Source organism: Vitis vinifera, chromosome 7 (genome assembly GCF_030704535.1).
Source record: "Vitis vinifera cultivar Pinot Noir 40024 chromosome 7, ASM3070453v1".
In the NCBI taxonomy this organism is placed as follows: domain Eukaryota; kingdom Viridiplantae; phylum Streptophyta; class Magnoliopsida; order Vitales; family Vitaceae; genus Vitis; species Vitis vinifera.
Window position 1 is genome coordinate 19578104 of NC_081811.1, and position 17890 is coordinate 19595993.

Sequence of the window (17890 nt, forward strand, 5' to 3'; positions counted from 1 at the left end):
TAAATAAAAATCACACTTACTTTAAGACCCAAAGCCTGACAAGTGACAAGGCTTGGGGCCAAATGCAGAATGGACCCAAGCCGACCCAAAATCATCTCTTCTGTCCGAAAACCCGCTCGAGCTGGCCCAAATCCGAAAATTCTGGTTTCAACTGAGCCCAACAGGTGGGGGTAAAATGGTCTTTTCTTACCTGGATTTCCATTTTCTTTGCCATCCCATTCAAAAGATTAATAGATTAATCTATAATTGCATAATGATAAAGATTTTTACCACTGCTCATACCACATATATGAGTAATGTTTAGGGTGAATAATAATATAAAAATTATAAAAATAAATAAACGAAACTCAAACAAGGGAATCCATCTCAACCAATATAGATAGATAGGACACCCAGTGAGACAGCACTCCAGGGAACCATACTAACAAAATGTCAACATTAAAATTTTATAAGCAACAATTTGATAGTTATCAGTAATATCATTCTCTGCAGTCTATCTTGCAAAATTGCATCACCAAAAGCTGCAAAAATCTAAAATAAGCAATACCCAAAGGCCATTATCGAAACAAGGAAAAAGTTTTGAGGTTCTTCACTTAAGCCGCGGCACCAGCACCCTTGCCTTTCTTCCTCTGAATCTTCCTCGTGTAGAACTCCAGCTCCTTGCCTTCCAAAATGTATCTACCAAAAGAAAGAGAATACACAAACCAAAGTAAAACATACTGAACAGGGAGTAACGAGGGCAATGCACTACAAATTTTTTGGCCTAGCTTAAGCTTACCCGTCGGCTCTGCCACATTGACCGGGACGAGAGGAAATGCAGGCCAGCAACCTACCAGAACTGAACTGCTCCTCAATGTGGGGATCAAGTTTACGATCCGCTTGACGCTTCTCAAGCTTCCTCAGGACATGGCTGCTCTTCTTAGTTTCCTCAACTGGAGCTTCTCCCTCCTGCTAGCCATTACCAAAAATATTATTATCAAATAAGAAAGTCAATTGGCAGCAAACGATTTCAGTACTTTGGGGGAATATAGAATAACTATACCATAAGCAAGTAGGGAAGAAACATTCAAGAATAAAGTTAGGCAGCAGAAAAATGAGAAGAGGAAATTACGTTATCATTGTCAATTTTTTTAGTTAGTCTAAAAACTAGGTCATTTAAACTTGATGAAATTGCTCAGAGTCCATTCACGATGCCAGTAAGATTGGAAATTCTAACAAACAAAACAAGTTTAGGTTAAATAACTAAATAAACAAAATAAAGCTGAGTTGCTCAAATATCAATAATCTCGGGGAGACAATGCAGGGCAAAAACAAATAATCAGTTATTGAATCCACATTAAACAGTGAGAGCAGATCAATATGGGGAAAGAAGAGAATGCACTGGAGTATAAGCCAGGTCATATTCAGGATATTTGTCCCATAAGAGACATCTTTTAAATTTCAGTATGAAACATTATCTAACAAAAAAAGCTTCGTACTCGTGGGAAAATTTTGGTGAGGAAGGAACTAGTGAGATACACAGGACAGCTAATAGAGTACAAAAAGGTAACAGATACATAATTACAAATTTATAAACCTAAATAATAACATAAGCAAGCATGCTCATGCAAACAAACTTCTGAAACAGTAAAGCTACTAAAGAAAGTGACAATACTCAGAAAGCTAAATTAAAGCTGTGATGTAGAATATCTAATGGGAATCGAAGAAAAATAAACTCATTCTCATTAATAAGTAAAACATCCACAGCCCACATTAAGTCAAAGTATCTAATCTATACTGATTTCAGGAGGTTTAGTTTTCAACTCAGATCAGTTTCAGGTAGACAGTGCCAGCTGAAGTGGGTCCATCTAAAATTCTTGACTGAACAATAACTAACCTGAAGCCTATTATTCACCAGCTCCAGGTTTCTATATTATAACAATTTTTTCAAAAGAAAAAAAAAATGTAACAACTTTCTACGAACATTTGCAAAGAGCAGTCAAAAGAAAACAGCACCTCCAATCATCATTAAAGTTTACGTATAGATAATGGCAATAGAAAATATTTTCAATTAATATCACCTCAGTAGTTTCCTTCTTAGCTGCTGCCTTCTTCTTCCTACCAATATCTACACCATAATGCTGGAGGTACCACTGCTTAAATGGGGCTGCATCCACCTGAACAATTGCACTCTTCACTAGAGTTTGCGTCCTGACAAGTTCATTGTTTGAAGCATTGTAAACGACATCAAGAATACGAGTTTTACGAGTGACAGCCTCGCTACCCCACGAGTAATTCCCAGTGTCCAATCTAAGGGCCCTCCATTTCACATTGCCTCCTCTAACACGTACTCTCCTTACTGTTTTGTTGCTTGAGAGCTTAGTGTTTGCTGGCTGGCGACCAAGTTCATACCTTCAAAATAAAGTGAGCAAATAAGCATGAAGCATAGAACTGAACTGAGAAATTACAACAAATCCGCAGCCCCAGCATTCACACATGCACAAGGTCCAGTTAAAATAGGTTCATCATCTTAACAACCCAATGGAAGTGAGCCTAATAAAAATTCCAAAGGCAATATAACCAAACCACATGTTCACCCTCATTAATAATCTTCTCTCTATTCACCCTTGTTTCTCTTTTTGTTTCTTGCAACTGATTAATACAAAATTTTTGGGTGGGCTTATCTAAGAGAGCAAATTCAACACAATCCATTCAAAATAACTCAAGCCATTTTCCAGAATCAATCTTTTTAGTAAAATATTCAACAGAGAGCTCTACATTTTGAAAATGTTGACTATTCCTGACCAGATACTGACAACTCTAACCTTCCAGTTCACAGTCATAATACGCTGACAAAAACTCACAATGATGGAGTAAACATTGAGTAAAGCAAGAAGATTGAATAGCAGATGACTTGGGAAAAGGGAACTAAACTGAGAAAGAAAAAAACAAGAGAACTATTGGAAACATACATACACAAACACACATTATTTAAAGCTTGCAAGCTTGAGATTCGAAAAGCTTAGGTGTTATTTGGATACACTTTTTTGCTTTCCGTTTTTGAAAACAAAAAATGATTGCTTTTCCTTTTTAAAAAACAAAAAATGATATTAAATCCTATATAAATGTAAGAATTCTTTGAGACTCACCATGGAAGATAATGAATTTTAAAAACCGCTTAAAAAATCGAGGTATTAAAAAAAATTACCACAAATTTTAAAAAAATTTAAATAATGTAAGGACATAAGGTAAGTCCATACTTTTTATATAAGAATTACTATAGTAAAATGATAGTAAATCCTATATAAATGTAAGAATTCTTTGAGACTCACTGTAAGAAGATAATTAAAAAATTTTAAGTAATTTAAGGACATAGGGTCAGTCCATACTTTTCATATAAGAATTACCACATTTTATATAGAAGTTACTATATTTTCTAATTTTAAAAACAGAAAACAAGAAACGTATCCAAACAAGCACTTAGTTCCCTTCTCCAATAAAATAGTTAAAAAATAAATTAAACTGTAAAACAAAAATATTGCCCACAAGCACTACTCTAATTTCGAAGGGACAAAATATAAAATCCCAGATGCCCCTATGTATAGTAAGATCAAAAATCATAAGCAGTTTGTTGATTATATTGCTTAATTTTATCCAGGAATTGATTCAGAAGGTAGCTGCCTTCCACAGGAGGAAGAGTCGAATAACTTAGCATTAGATAATACCACTTGCTGTAACTTGGCTTCAGAAGGTGGAAAACCATACCAGAAGCACTGACTAACAATGAAAAACAATTGTTCAATAGAACAGACTAAGACATTTTTCATTGAGCATGCAACATGCACAAACCTTCAGACAAAACAAACAATTAGCAATAGCCAAAAGAAATCAAATATTTTTTTCCTTTCAATCTATCAATAGAACCCCATATCCTGCAAATAAAATCCCTACAATGGGAAGTGTAGGGTCCAAGTTACGACATCTAAAGCATCCAAAAGATTTTCTAGGCGTGCTTTGAGATCCATTGGCCAAAAGGCTAGAAAAACCCCAAAACAGGGCTTGATGGTTGAAGAAACATCATCTGATGGCACTAATATAATGCTGTAGGGCATTATTTGAATCTGAATTTTCTACATCTGGTAATAAGAACATCTCCAAACAAATCACCCCTTACAGCAGTGTAGGATACAAGAAAGTGAATGGTTCCACTGAGTCTGGTATATCATCCTAAGCAAAAAACTAAACTGTAAACTGAGTTGTAACATAAAATGAATGTCATCTCTCATGTTGTCAAAGTACTGAAATATGGGATCTTATTATGGATGGATCAACTGTCATAATGACATTGGACACCCATACCAAAGAGACGGACCCAATGTTCTTTCACAGGTTCCATGATGAATTATGCATCTTTAACCTGTAATTTTCCAAAATTCGTAGTGCATCCATCTCTCAAATACTTAGAACGAAGGATGATAGCATACAAAAGGGCGTCAATATTTTCTAATTTGGATGGCCCAACCTTGGATCTAAAATCCATATAGACAGCATGAAGGTGGGGTTGTGTTGTATCCACAAATAAGACAACCAAAATGAAAACTTAACTTTATCATATTCATCTCCCACTTTATTTAAGTAAAAAAAACAAACAAACAAAAACCAAATATCTGTAGCTGAGAAAATGAAATAAATTCAAAGAAACTGTTACTCTCTATAATACATATATATATATATATATATAGATAGGAATCCAAAATGTAAATCTCACTGAAGATTTCATCCCTTAATGACATTTTACAAATATCAAAAAACAATGCACCGTTTGGTAGCTGGGAAATAAACAGAACTAAACAAATATCTCGGCACTATTTCTAGCCTAACTTTTAATCCCCTCATGACATTCTACAAATAAACAGAAACAATGACCATTTGGTAGCTATGCAGGAAAATCGAAGAAATCAAACACAACAAGATAAAAAATCTCCCTGCAACAATGCCCAGTTAGGAAGGAGAAAAAAAAAACATAATTCAATTTTCCATATGTTTCGAGAGTTTCCTGAGCAACCAAACAAAGGGGCTTACTTGCGCTTCTTCCTCCAAGCCTTCTTCTTGCCACCAGTGGCGCGCCTCTTGTGCATGGAATCACGAGAAATTCCTGGCGAGGAAATAAAAGAAAATCCATGAGAGAAGAGAGGATCGAAGACGGAGGAGAACTAGGGTTTAAGGTTCGTACCCATCTTTGCTGAGCGGCGAAGACACCCACGGCCACGGCTTCGGAGCTCTCTATTGTCCTCTCCTCATTTATATATGTATAAAACCCTACATCTCAATGAGGGTATATTAGTCATTTACTACAATTTTATTGCCAATTTATTTTTGTTTTGCTTATTTTTATTTATTTATTTTGCTAGATTTTAGCTAATGAGTCCATCACCAGAGAAAAAGGATATTTTGTTGATGTTCCATTACAAATTCGGCTAAATTTACATATATAATGGAAAATATAAAAAGAGTATACGACAAAAACTTGGATTTTTTTATAAAATTACAATGAATTTAAAATTAATTTTTTAAAGAAATCTTTAGTTAAAAATGTTGAAATAATCCCCAAATCAAAAATCTAACACATCCTACTTTTTTTGTGAAAAAATAACTCATTTTTTTATATAAATATCATTTTCTATTTCAAGTATTTGATCAGACCTTGGATTTACTCCCCAATGGTCACCAGTTCGAATCCTCTCAGGGTCACTAGAAGCTTAGCCGGTCGTTAACTTTAGGATCTCATGGGATTAGTCGAAATGCGCGTAAGTTGACCCTAACATCCACAGTTATCCAAAAAAAAAAAAAAAAGTTTTAAAAGAAAAGATATAACAAAAGTATTTTGTCCAAATGATCCCAAAAAATGATGGAATATTAAATTTCAAAAATTAGGTTTTGAGCAGGGATTGAAAAATCGGAAAATATCGCCGATATTTCGAAGAAATATCGGATATCGGGCAGCATCGAAACGATAATCGTCACCGATTATCGATCGACGGAAAAATCGGCAAAAAATCGGCAAAATCGTCGATATATCGGCGAAATATCGGTGAAGCACCGATTTATCGAAGAAAAATCGCGAGTGGACTGACGCGCGGAGCAATCGGAGGAGAATTTTAAAATATCGCCGATATTTCGGTATTTTTTACCGATTTTTCGGAAAATTTCCCGATATTTCCTACCAATCCAGCCCGCACACAGGATACAAAATCTGGCTCAAAAATCGTGGATTTAGGGTTCGTGAAATTTAAATCCAATGGCACAACAGCAAAGAGACCCTTAAAACAGATCCAGAAATCACAGGGAGCAAAAAAAAAGCAAATTTTTTGGTTTTCTTTGGGGGTTTTGAATGGATTTTCTCGGAAATCAAACGAGGATGAATTTTCCCGGAAATCGAATGGGGGATGGATTTTCTTGGAAATCAAACGGGGGTTGCAAAAAAAAATAATATCAACGTGATTAGATTAGTACCTGCGAGGATTGAGAGTGGCAGAGGAAGAAAGTCTCTCGGCTGGAGGGCAACTTCAGAAAAGGGGAGAGAAAAGGGGAATTCTCTCGGCTGGAGGGCAACTTCAAAAGTGGTGGCCTTTTTAATTTTTAGATTTAGTAAAGGTAAAAAAAAAAACCAAATCATGAACAATTTTCCTCTATCCATATAAATAATTATAAATTATCAAATTTTATTTTGATTATTAAATAAATTAATATTAATAAAAAAAGTTATTACTATATATTTTTAATAAAATTTTAAAAATTAAATCTCAAATAAAATATTTATATAAATTAATTTAATTTTCATTTAAAATATAATAAAACATGTTTTTAAGAAAAATATTTTAAAATTTTTTAAATAAATATTATCTTCAACAAATTAGGTCATCTTCATCTAACAATATAATGAAATCACATCGATCTCTTCCTTAATATAAGGACTATTGTAATATCATATGTATTATATTTATGTATAAATTATTTTTATTCAATAAAATCAAATATTTTTTAACTCAATTCTAACTCTATATACTTTCAAAATTCATATATATTATTTTTAAAATTCAAATATCCAATCTACCAATATATCTTCGTTTACGATATTTTTCTTCTTAATTATATATATGTCAATTACACTTACAAGATAACTTTAAAATGTGTATTTTTACTTATTTTATCATTTTTTAAAGTTTTTTTAAGCATTCCTATTAATTTTAAATAATTTTCACTTTATCGATATTTGTGAAAAAATATCCACCGATATTTCTCCGATATTTCCGATATATCCGTAAAATCGAAGTACCGATATATCCGTAAAAACCGATATTTCAATCCTTGGTTTTGAGAAACCTTTTAATCAAATAAACCTTTTTTAAAACTCAGCATATTGAAAAATATTTTCAATTTTATAACAACTTAAGAGATACCTTTCATAGTTTTTATTTCAATCACACATCAAAAATAAATAAATTTTGTAAAACGATAAAAAATATACCTCTAAGACAAAATTTATAAAAGATGTCTTTTCAAAAGATCCTTCAGTATAAATTCAATCATATGAAATCATAGAAAATGTCAAAAAATATAATAAATTTTCATTTTTATAGATCTCCAGGGCCTATTATTAAAAAGGAAAAATAAAGGAGAAAAATGCAGTTATCTACAAAACTGACTCCATAAATCAACACTAGCTGTTCAAAGCTTCTCTGCTGCTTTGTTTTCCTAAAGGCCTTTCCACTGAGAACTAAGATGTAAAACATAACAATAATCCTGAGAAACCCACGCCTGTTACAAAGGATGTATAGAATTAAACCATGGAAAACTATGAACGGAAATCTGAGAATTAGAAGGGCACATAATCTCTATATTATGTTAGGCCTCTCTTTTTTCCAGGTTCAACCGATAAAGAGTAGAACCAACACAAACTTTCATGTAGTTAGTCATTCACTTTCAGATTGGGAAAAGTATCTCTGGGCATCAAAGCGCTGATTCCTGGAGACTGACTGATGTGATCCAGGAGCCATTCCACCGGTCATGGGAGCGAAAGCTGCTAAAGAATATGAAGGTGTGAGAAATATGTCCACCACAAACCAGATTTCAGAAAGACTAACCATAAAAGGATGAGACCCTACTGAAAAAATATTCTTCAAAATAATTCTGGAAATTCAGTTTCTAAAAACAGTTTTATGTTGTTCTCATGTACAAAATTTTGTTTGAGAACTCAATTATAAGAATCGGTTTTCTCAGCCTAATTTCTGTGAAGATACTATGTACATATCTTGAATCCAAAGCTTGCAACCTTCTTTATGTTTCCATATTCAGTCTACAAAACAACACTAAAAATGCCTCAAATTTGCTCTTAAAAATCAACTTGTATCCATAAAAAATTCTCAAAAAATTGTTTTCAATAAAAATTTTGCTAAATGTGTTTTTTAAGTTGGAAAACTATTTTCTGTCATAAAAAATAGAAAATTGTTTCTTAAAAGCAGTTGTCAAATAGACCTGATTAACTAGAACAAAAGGCCATTAATCCACGGCATACTTAAAGGTCACAGGAAACGAAAAACTTCCAGAGTGTGTGTGTGTGTGTGTCCATTTCCATGGGGCTTCCAGACCATCCTTAAGGGTTCTTCCCCAAGGATAGGTGTGTGATGAATTCCTACTAATACAGGGTCTTACATGATGATCAATTAGAAAACAAAAAAATAAATCCCCAAAAAACATAAAATCAACCCCACACATCAAAACCAACCTTTTTCTCTCATTCTTCTCTCTCTGTCATATTCAAACTTATCTCGAATTTGGCTGACCCTTTCCCAGGAATCACCTTGGCTATTCCTTGCCAATTCCTGGCCCTGCATTCAAAATCCAGTCATGTTTAATAACCACTTATATATACATACACCACAATATAAAGATTTTTCCAAAATTTTATAATAAAAGGTAGTATGTGACCCAACCCTTTGTGCAATTGAATTTAGAAAACTAAGTTGATAGTAAACTAACAGAATCTGAGAAGGGTTCAGAGGTGCCAGCTAGCTGCTGGTAAAGTTACTTCATGTTTATACCAGAAACTTAGAATATAGTCACCACCTCCGTAAGGATTTGATGGGTTTTTATTGATTCAGAGGTGCATCACTTCATGTTAAGTAAGCATATTGTCAATTTTGAACCAAAAAATTATAAGGAATGACATGGAAATGTCAGAAACTGCAACTTCGGAAAAAAAGAATGCCCTACAACGTGCATATACATGTCCGATATGCACCCATATCCAAGTGTTTAACATAGCAAAAAAATGCTGAACTAGTGAGTATCATTTATCAATAAAGTTGCTATAGAGGCCTTGAAATTATGGAGAATTCACTCCCCATCTATGTTGCATGGGTTCAGATATAAGCATCGGATGCAGGCATGTGCCTAGGTGTCTGATCCTTCACAACTCAAATTTTAGGATACGAGGATTCAGTTAAAAAGCATCTAAAAAATAGGTATAGATAATCAAATATGGCATAATAAAAGAAAAATCAATTAAAAATAGATTAGAAGTGAATATATCCTTTTAAAAATCTTTTTTTTCCCTCTTATCCCCAAAATATTCTTACAAAAATTCACTCTTCAGCTAGCTCTTATTTTTCTCTAATGTGATTATTACTAAGAAAGTTGAAAGAATAAGGATATCAATGAAAAAAACAAATAGCCACACCTAAAGTAAAACAAAAGTATCCGAAACGGGTTTCATACCCACACCCATATCATGTCATGTCAACACTTGACGTTGGGTGAAATTTAAGGATCCAGGTATCATAGCCTTCCATACAACATAGAAATGGTGATATACATGTAAAAGTAGCCATAACATGCATTATTTCCTAGTTGCACTTGAATACAAAAGTGGCAACCTCACAAGTAACAATAATTCATTATCTCCTTAATTGTTTTACTGCTTCCCAATAATGCAACTACTAGAAAAGAAACATGCATTTGGCCAATTTCAAATACAGGGTCTCATGCGATTTCAACTTAGTTGGTCTATAAAATTTTGTTGTTTAACTCACATAAATTATAGGATTCCAACTAAATCAAAAGATAAAAATAAGAATATGCAATTGAAGTGAATATATACATTAGCTTAAATATGAATTTCAGCTTATATAAATCCAAATATACGCCCTGCTGATATCCCTAACAGCTGTTTATCAGAATAATTACAAAGCAATTTGTTCTCTTTGATAGGCAAATAAAGTGTTGTATACATGACTTCAGACGAAGCAAAGAAGAGTGAGAGAGAGATGTATGGAATTGAAGGAAACTTCAAGTAGCTAAGACATTTATTCTTAAGGAGGGGGGAGTTGGAGCCTGCATTTCTCTAGACCCTTCAATGATTGAGAGGTGGACAGATTCTTATTGAGTCTCGATGGGAAGAGTGTTCAGCGGGATGAGGAGGATAGGGTGCTTTGGACAGAGACTAAGTGCGGGAAATTTTCTGTTAAATCCCTCTACAAAGCCTTAGAACCAGGCTCTACAATTTCCTTCCCATCGAATATCATGTGGAAGTCTTGTGCGCAGCCCAAAGTGAGTCTTTTTGGGTGGGAAGCAACATGGGGAAGAGCTCTTACTTTCGATCAAATTCAGAAAAGAGGATGGTTGTTAGCCAATAGATGTTACATTTTCCAAATGCATGAAGAATCGATAGATCACATCCTTCTCCATTGTGCCAAGACAAGGACTTTATGGGAGATGTTTTTCACTCTCTTTGGGGTGCAGTGGGTGCTGCCTTCATCAGTTAGGGCAACACTTTTGGGATGGAATGGGTCCTTTATGGGAAAGAAGAAGAAGGGAGTTTGGAGGGTAGGCCCCTTATGCATTTTTTGGATGGTTTGAAATGCAAGGAACATAATTGCGTTTGAAGAAAATGTGTTGTCCATCCAAAGACTTAAAAGTTCTTTTGTTTGTTTTCTTTGGTTAGAGACAAAATTGTTCATAAAATATGGTCCTTCGACATTAGTTGGTTTCATTGATTGGTTGGGCTCTCATTGAGGGTGGGGTCTTTTTTTGTACCTCCTTGTTGACAGTTGTTTTTGTTCCAGCTAGGTGGGGGTTGGCGTATCTTTTTTGTTTACTTTGAGTCGCCGTTTTGGTGCCTCTTTTTAATATATTTTTAGTTCTCTTTACTTATCAAAAAAAATATATATATATCCTTAAGAAGGAGACATTTATCTTAAGAGGAAGTTAACCTTTTCTTCTTGGGAGATGGCTTTTCATGGCTAAATGAATGCTGCATTTTCAGAATGACCAAATCAAAGAGAAAGCATATAAATACTTATATATATTGCAACCTTAGGGGACTACATATTTGTATAGTGGAGATCTAATTGGGTGTTTGGTAAAACTTAATACTTATCACTTAATGACTTAAGTTGACTTTAAATTAAATTGTTCTTAAGTTGTTGACTTAAAACTTATTACTTATTTTTTACTTCAATTATTAAGGTTGTTTGGTAAAGTTAACTTAAAATTTATTCTAAATCATCAAACTGACATATTTACTTTCATTAATTTTAAATAATATTTATATTTTCACTAATCTTAAGAAATAAAATTCTTTGTTAAATACTCATATTTAAAGTATTATATATACATAAGATAACTAAAAAAATATTTACTATAAAAGATAAGTTATGAATGTAGAGTCGTAGTTGTAAAATATACTTTCACTAAACATGGGTAAATGAGGCAAAAGATATTTGACATTAAGAATAAGTTAACTATTTTGACTTAATACCTAAAGTTATTTTTTGACTTTAAGTTGTGATATTAAATGACTTCAATTAAGTCATTAAGTCATATTAAGACATTAAATTAATTTATCAAACACCCTTTAAGTTTTATAATAAGTTAAGTAATAGAGAACTTAAGTTGTATTGCAACATATTCATGGACACTTAGACTCTATTTGGTAACTTTTTTTTAAAATGGTTCTAAAAAACAATTCTTGAACATTGTTCTCTGATGTTTTGTAGAACAAATGTCAATTTGGGAACTAAAAATGTAAACTTGTTTACTATGTTTTTAAATATGTTTTAAAAATAACTTTTAATCATTTTCCATATTTGTATAATTATTTTTTAAAACAACCCTTAGAAAACAAGTAAAAACAATTAACAACAACTAAAAGATGTTACTATTTTTAAGAACAAAAAATTGTTTCTTGTTTTCTAATTGTCAAATGTGTTTTCTTGCTTTTTTGTTTGGGAGAACAGAAGATTATTTAAAAAAAAAATTACCAACAAGGCCTTAAAATCGGCCTTAGATGGGTCTAGTTGCTCATCTAGCAGTTAAGCTAGACTAGGATTCTAGAAAATTGCTTGTTCAGGATAAATTCACTAAGAATATTCTCTTGATGCAAATTTTCTGATCTATCTTTCAAGTATGTGTGTGTTTAGCTATAGATTATCAAAACTATCATGGTCAAAAACCTCTAGAAATCTCAATATGAATTAGTTCAGGTGATTAAATTAGGATCCTATCTTACTTACACTCAACCTGAAGTCGAAGTCTAAAAAATCGAAGACAACCGGAACTGTATGTAAGTCACTCAAATTGGTACCTTAATTTGTTTATCATGAGTCCACCTTCTCCTGGAACATAAAATAAAAAAAAAAAAAAAAAAAGACTCATTAGAATTTAGGTATCTAATGTCTCAAATCACATAATGTCATTAGAACACAAATAAAATCTTGGAGACCAGTAAAAAGAATAAGAAATCAACTGAATGTGTTTAAATGAAAATGGGACCAGAAAATAATTTAAAATGAGTAGAGATGTCCTCACACAAACATATTGGGTGAACATGGCATAGTCTGGCCATGAACCAGAAAAAAGAAAAGATTTTCTGAAAATGCAGAGAAAATCAAGTAATTGAAATAGATCCTTTAATCAATGTTCTTTTCTACATAAGAAAGTGCTAAAAACTCTGTTCTCTTTCTTTCTTTCTTTTTTTTTTTTTTTTTTTTTTTTTTTTTTTTGCTCTTTTGTAATTACAAATAGTTGCAAACTATCCAAGCACCCTTTGTCTATCAAATTCAAGGGAACTAATGATTCAAGAGAACATGAGATATATGTATATAATATTATAGAAATCAGCTGTGAAACCTGTATGGTGAAAAATCTAGATCATCATCTTCAGCAGATTCATAGTTTGCATGATCTTGGGCAAGTTTCTTGGAGTAGCCCTCATCCCAGTATAGCCTCTCCCAGTTTTCCCTAAGCTCCTGATATAGTTCCATATACCTTTTGCACCATGGCTCGTGCTCCTTTTGCAACAATAAGTAAAACCACATTAAGATCCAAACATGATAAAGCTCTATCAAAAGTCCAAACAAGAGATATAAGTCATACACATTTTTAAAACATTAAAGCTTGAAATGTATTTAGCATTTGAAACAAGTCCGGTATCCACCCAAGTCTAGAAAAGAGTGATCAATGGAAGTCAAGCATACACTTAATGCTTAAACCAATGAAAGGGATTCGGCATATCTCAAACTACCACTCCAAAGGTAACCCAAAATTTCAGGAGTCTAGCTATATCCCTATCCAGTGTGTACCATATGGGACAAATTTGTTCAAATGGATACTTTTAAGTCTTGTTCCATAGAAAGGAGTTCCCTAATACAATAAATAAATTTGTATCTGTACGACAAAGTAACATGCTTTTTACCATACATCCCATCCTCACTCCACTTTCCAATTCAAGGCAACAAGCAGATACACAAGAAAAAAGCAACTAAAAATCAACATTTCTCCGAGGCCTAAGGTGTAACCATTCCTTAGCTATGGTGCCTCTCCTACCAAGAAGTGTGCCTTATTAGAGAGATATGCTTTGTGTATTTTTTCCTAAACTTTTGTTATTGAAATTTTATACTGTACATTGAAATTTTATATAATTGCACTGGTTTTTTTTGTTGGATTCTTTTTTTAAATGCTTGAAATTTTTGCTGCTTAGATTGAATTTTGAATTATATTTTATAAAATTAACATGCACCCTAGGTTGTGCTCCACTTTACTTCGGTGCATATCTTTGCTTAGGCCTAAGGAGACATTTGTGCCTTAAGTGCGCTTGTGCCTTTCAAAACTACAAGGAAGCCTCCCACATGGGCTTCATGCATCATGATTCTTGACAATGCCACTGAAGAATTCAGGCATTAGATATGAAGCTCTCCTCAACCCATTTTTACTTTGTATGCCACTCTGTAGAAGATTCCTGAAAAGATATTATGTTCATTTCCTAACTTTCATGCCATTTTCCAGAAGCATTCGGCAAACAAAACAAGGGTGAAGAATGAATCATCCCCAAACATATGCCATCATGCCAGTTCCACTTACTATGACTCTTGCTTGTTGCCTGAACTTTGCCAAACGGTTGCAGAGAAAATTGATGGAAAAACAAAAGAAATTGAACCTTTTGTTTAATTTTGCTTTAGTTTCCAAAAAAATGAAATATCCAACTCAACTACACAGTGGAGCTTTCCGCTTTCTCAAGGACCAACCAGTGGAATCAATCAAACCCCTAGGGGGAAAAGAGCAATCACCTATTATTTGCCAAGAAGATGAGCAACTCAAAATTTATTATTCTCATTCCTCGTAAAGGAAGAAATGCTACCATAAAAGCCCTCTGTTAGGTTGCTGAGAAAGTCAAGAAAACGAAGAACGAAGAACAAAAATAGAATAAGAAAATTCAGCCTTCTAAAAAGCATTCCTCTAGTTACTGAAATCGAAACACTCAATCCAACTAAACCAAATTCAATTTAGTTTCTTCTCCAACACTTTCCCAGCAACCAAACAGCAGAATCAAATCCCTAGAACGAAAATATTAAGAAGACAAAAACAAAACAAAAAGCACTCACCGATTCCTTTAGAACGAGGCGAGTCCGGCGCATGAACTGCTCTCGGAGCTGTTTCCGGCGCTTGTTTGGGATGTTATCTCTGGGAATCACGAACCTCTCTCTCGGGGGCACGTTATCTCCAATCTCGTGCATTTCGCCGTCGACCACCCACCACTCCGACTTCTCGTCGACCTTCCTCATCGTCGAGGCCGGGAACTTCGACCTTCTCCGGGGGCGCACCGGTGAGCCGGAGTCGGTCCTCGCGAACCGGAGCTGGAGAAGAGCGGAGCGGAGACAAGGGGTTGAGGCCTGGAGTCGCCTTGAGAGACGGAGCATGGTGAGGGTTGGGAGTACAGTGGGATCACCCTTTGAAAATTGCTATTGACGAATCAAGCCAAAGAATCTCGGCTTGAAAAATATGAAAACCGTCTTAATGATTTCGGATTTTTGCTTCCTTCAATCCAAACCATAACGATTTAAGTGAATCCACAAACCATAATAATCTAAGTGAATCCACGAGAAAAAAATAATAATAATAATAATAATAATAATAATAAAGAAATATAAAATTTTTCTTTTCAAGAATTGAGGAAAAAGAAAGTTAAATTTAAAAAAATAAAAATAAAATGCTAAATACACTTAACCTTCTCCATCTTTAGCGTGTTTTACACTTTGTCTCCTCGTATTTAAAATCTAACATTTTACCTCTCAAACTTGTTAAAAAATAATATTTTACCCTTAATTATTCTATATAGGTCTATAATTATTTTCTAAAACAGCTCTCATAAAATAAGCGAAATAACTAAAAATGCTATTTGAAAATACATCATTTTTTTTTCTTAAATAGTTTCTATGCCTAATGTATTTTCTTATTTTTTTTATTACAAAAACTAGAAAATTTTTATTGAAAACAATTATCAAATAGACACTATAGATTTTTGTCTCGATTGGAATAGAAAAGTAAAGAATGTGTTATCTGGTAATTCAACTCCAATGTATCTCATAACCTTAGTATCACAAGCATATTCAACTCTAATGTATCTCATAACCTTAGTGAAATGTGTATGTAGAAAGTGAAAAAACCTTAGACACAATAATATGCACATCTCTGGAACCTTTATCCAATTGGTTTAACAAAGAGCAACAATTGGCTAAAAAGCCAACCGAGTCATTTCACGATTGAGAGCCATGACAATGTAAAATCAAATAAACAATAAAAATAAAAGCTCTACACAATGCCATCTAGCATTGAAAATCTAGACATTGAGAAGTTGTAGTCTTGTAGATACACTTTAGTCTCTCAAATTTTGTTTTATAATTTGTCTTCTTATATTTAAAACCTAATATTTTTTTCTCTTAAACTTGTTAAAAAACAACATTTTATTCCAAATTACGAACCCTTCATAAAATTAGAGACGAATTACACTTTTTTATATTTTGGTATGAAACATTTGTTCTAACTTAGGTAAAACCAACTTTAAATCGATAACTTTGAAGTTAAATTTTTTAAAATATTTTTAAATATGGTAGCTACTAGTTTTGATTTTCTTATTTTAAAAAGATGCTTGCTTAACTATTTATGATTTTTGTATGTAATTGTGAAATGTGACAACTTCGAATTTGAATGATAGGTGTTTAAATAAATAAATAAATAAATAAATATCAAGTTATTTAACAAGTTATTCAATATCAATGTTTTAACAAAAAAAATTACCAATTTACAGTTTAATGATTAGTTCGATGACCTTATAAATATATAATTTATATTTTATTAAAATTTAATTTTAAGAAACTAACTTTTATATATATATATATATACATGTATGTATATATATAATTTTTAATAATATTTTATTTTTTATATTTCATATGTCAAAATAAATAATAAAAGATAAATATAAATGTATTAATATATTAAATTTTATTAAATATAATATATATAATATTTAAGGATAATATATATATTTAAGATGAAAAGAAAATTATAATATTTAATTTTATCTACATATTTATATATTTTTTATTTTAAAATTTTTAAAACTAGTGTATTGATTAATTTATATTATTTTCATATTTATCATTAATAATTATTATAAAAATAAACGTGCATATAAATATTTATATTTGTTTAAATGATTTATATGAAAACAATTGAAAAAGAGGATTTATAAATATTTTATGTAATATTTATAAAAATGGTTGTGTCTATGGTCATATGTTCCTTTTGTCAACAACAGGTAATATCACACAAGTCATATGTGTGCTATGGTATAAATATCTTACCCATTTAATGTATGCAATTCTTTTCTAATATAACCAAAATCTATCTTACTTCAAAATATCACAAGTCATATGTGTGGTATAAATACCTTACCTATTTAATTAGTGGGGTATTGAGGATGAGCTTTTAGATTGACTGAATGTAAAGAACCTAACACATTTTTGGTCAAACAATAGTTGATCGATTCATAGGAACTAAACGGTTTGATAGTCCAATCATTGGTTCAAGTGGTTTGACAATGGTCCAACATATGAACTGTCCATTCAATCGATCAAATTTCAAAATATCACAAGCCATATATGTGGTATAAATACGTTATTCCATTTATTATACAAACAAGTGGCATAATGGGTTAAATCTTACACATTTAATGTTCATGCAAGTAGTGGCTTGTTGAGGAATGAGCTTTTGGATCAATTGAATGAAAAAAGCCTAATATGTTTTAGTCAAACAATAGTTGACCAGTTCATAGGGAATTGAATGATTTGACAATCCAATTGTTGGTTCAAGTGATTCAACAACGATCTAACATATGAACTATCTGTTCAATCAGTCTAATTTTGAAATATCACAAGCCATATGTGTGGTATAAATACTTTATCCCATTTAATGTACATGCAAACAATATAGTGGGTTGAACCTTACCCATTTAATGTTCATGCAAGTAGTGGGCCACAGAGGAGGGAGCTTTTGGATCAATTGAATAAAAAAA

At 32.5% G+C, this 17890-nt stretch overlaps 2 protein-coding genes across 2 annotated transcripts; both read right to left on the reverse strand.

Moving 5' to 3' along the window:
* Positions 1-422: 422 nt before the first annotated feature.
* Positions 423-5316, reverse strand: LOC100854440 (small ribosomal subunit protein eS8). Its single transcript, XM_059738237.1, has 5 exons — positions 5213-5316; positions 5062-5134; positions 2061-2391; positions 779-948; positions 423-678 (listed from the first exon to the last, which is right to left on the reverse strand). Exons 1-5 carry the CDS (start codon positions 5214-5216, stop codon positions 594-596), a joined length of 663 nt encoding a protein of 220 aa, XP_059594220.1. The 5' UTR covers positions 5217-5316; the 3' UTR covers positions 423-593.
* A 2269-nt stretch (positions 5317-7585) lies between these two features.
* LOC100243464 (uncharacterized) lies at positions 7586-15423 on the reverse strand. The gene is made up of 5 exons (XM_059738238.1): positions 14919-15423; positions 13168-13328; positions 12623-12653; positions 8765-8867; positions 7586-8059 (listed from the first exon to the last, which is right to left on the reverse strand). Exons 1-5 carry the CDS (start codon positions 15231-15233, stop codon positions 7953-7955), a joined length of 717 nt encoding a protein of 238 aa, XP_059594221.1. The 5' UTR covers positions 15234-15423; the 3' UTR covers positions 7586-7952.
* Positions 15424-17890: the final 2467 nt, after the last annotated feature.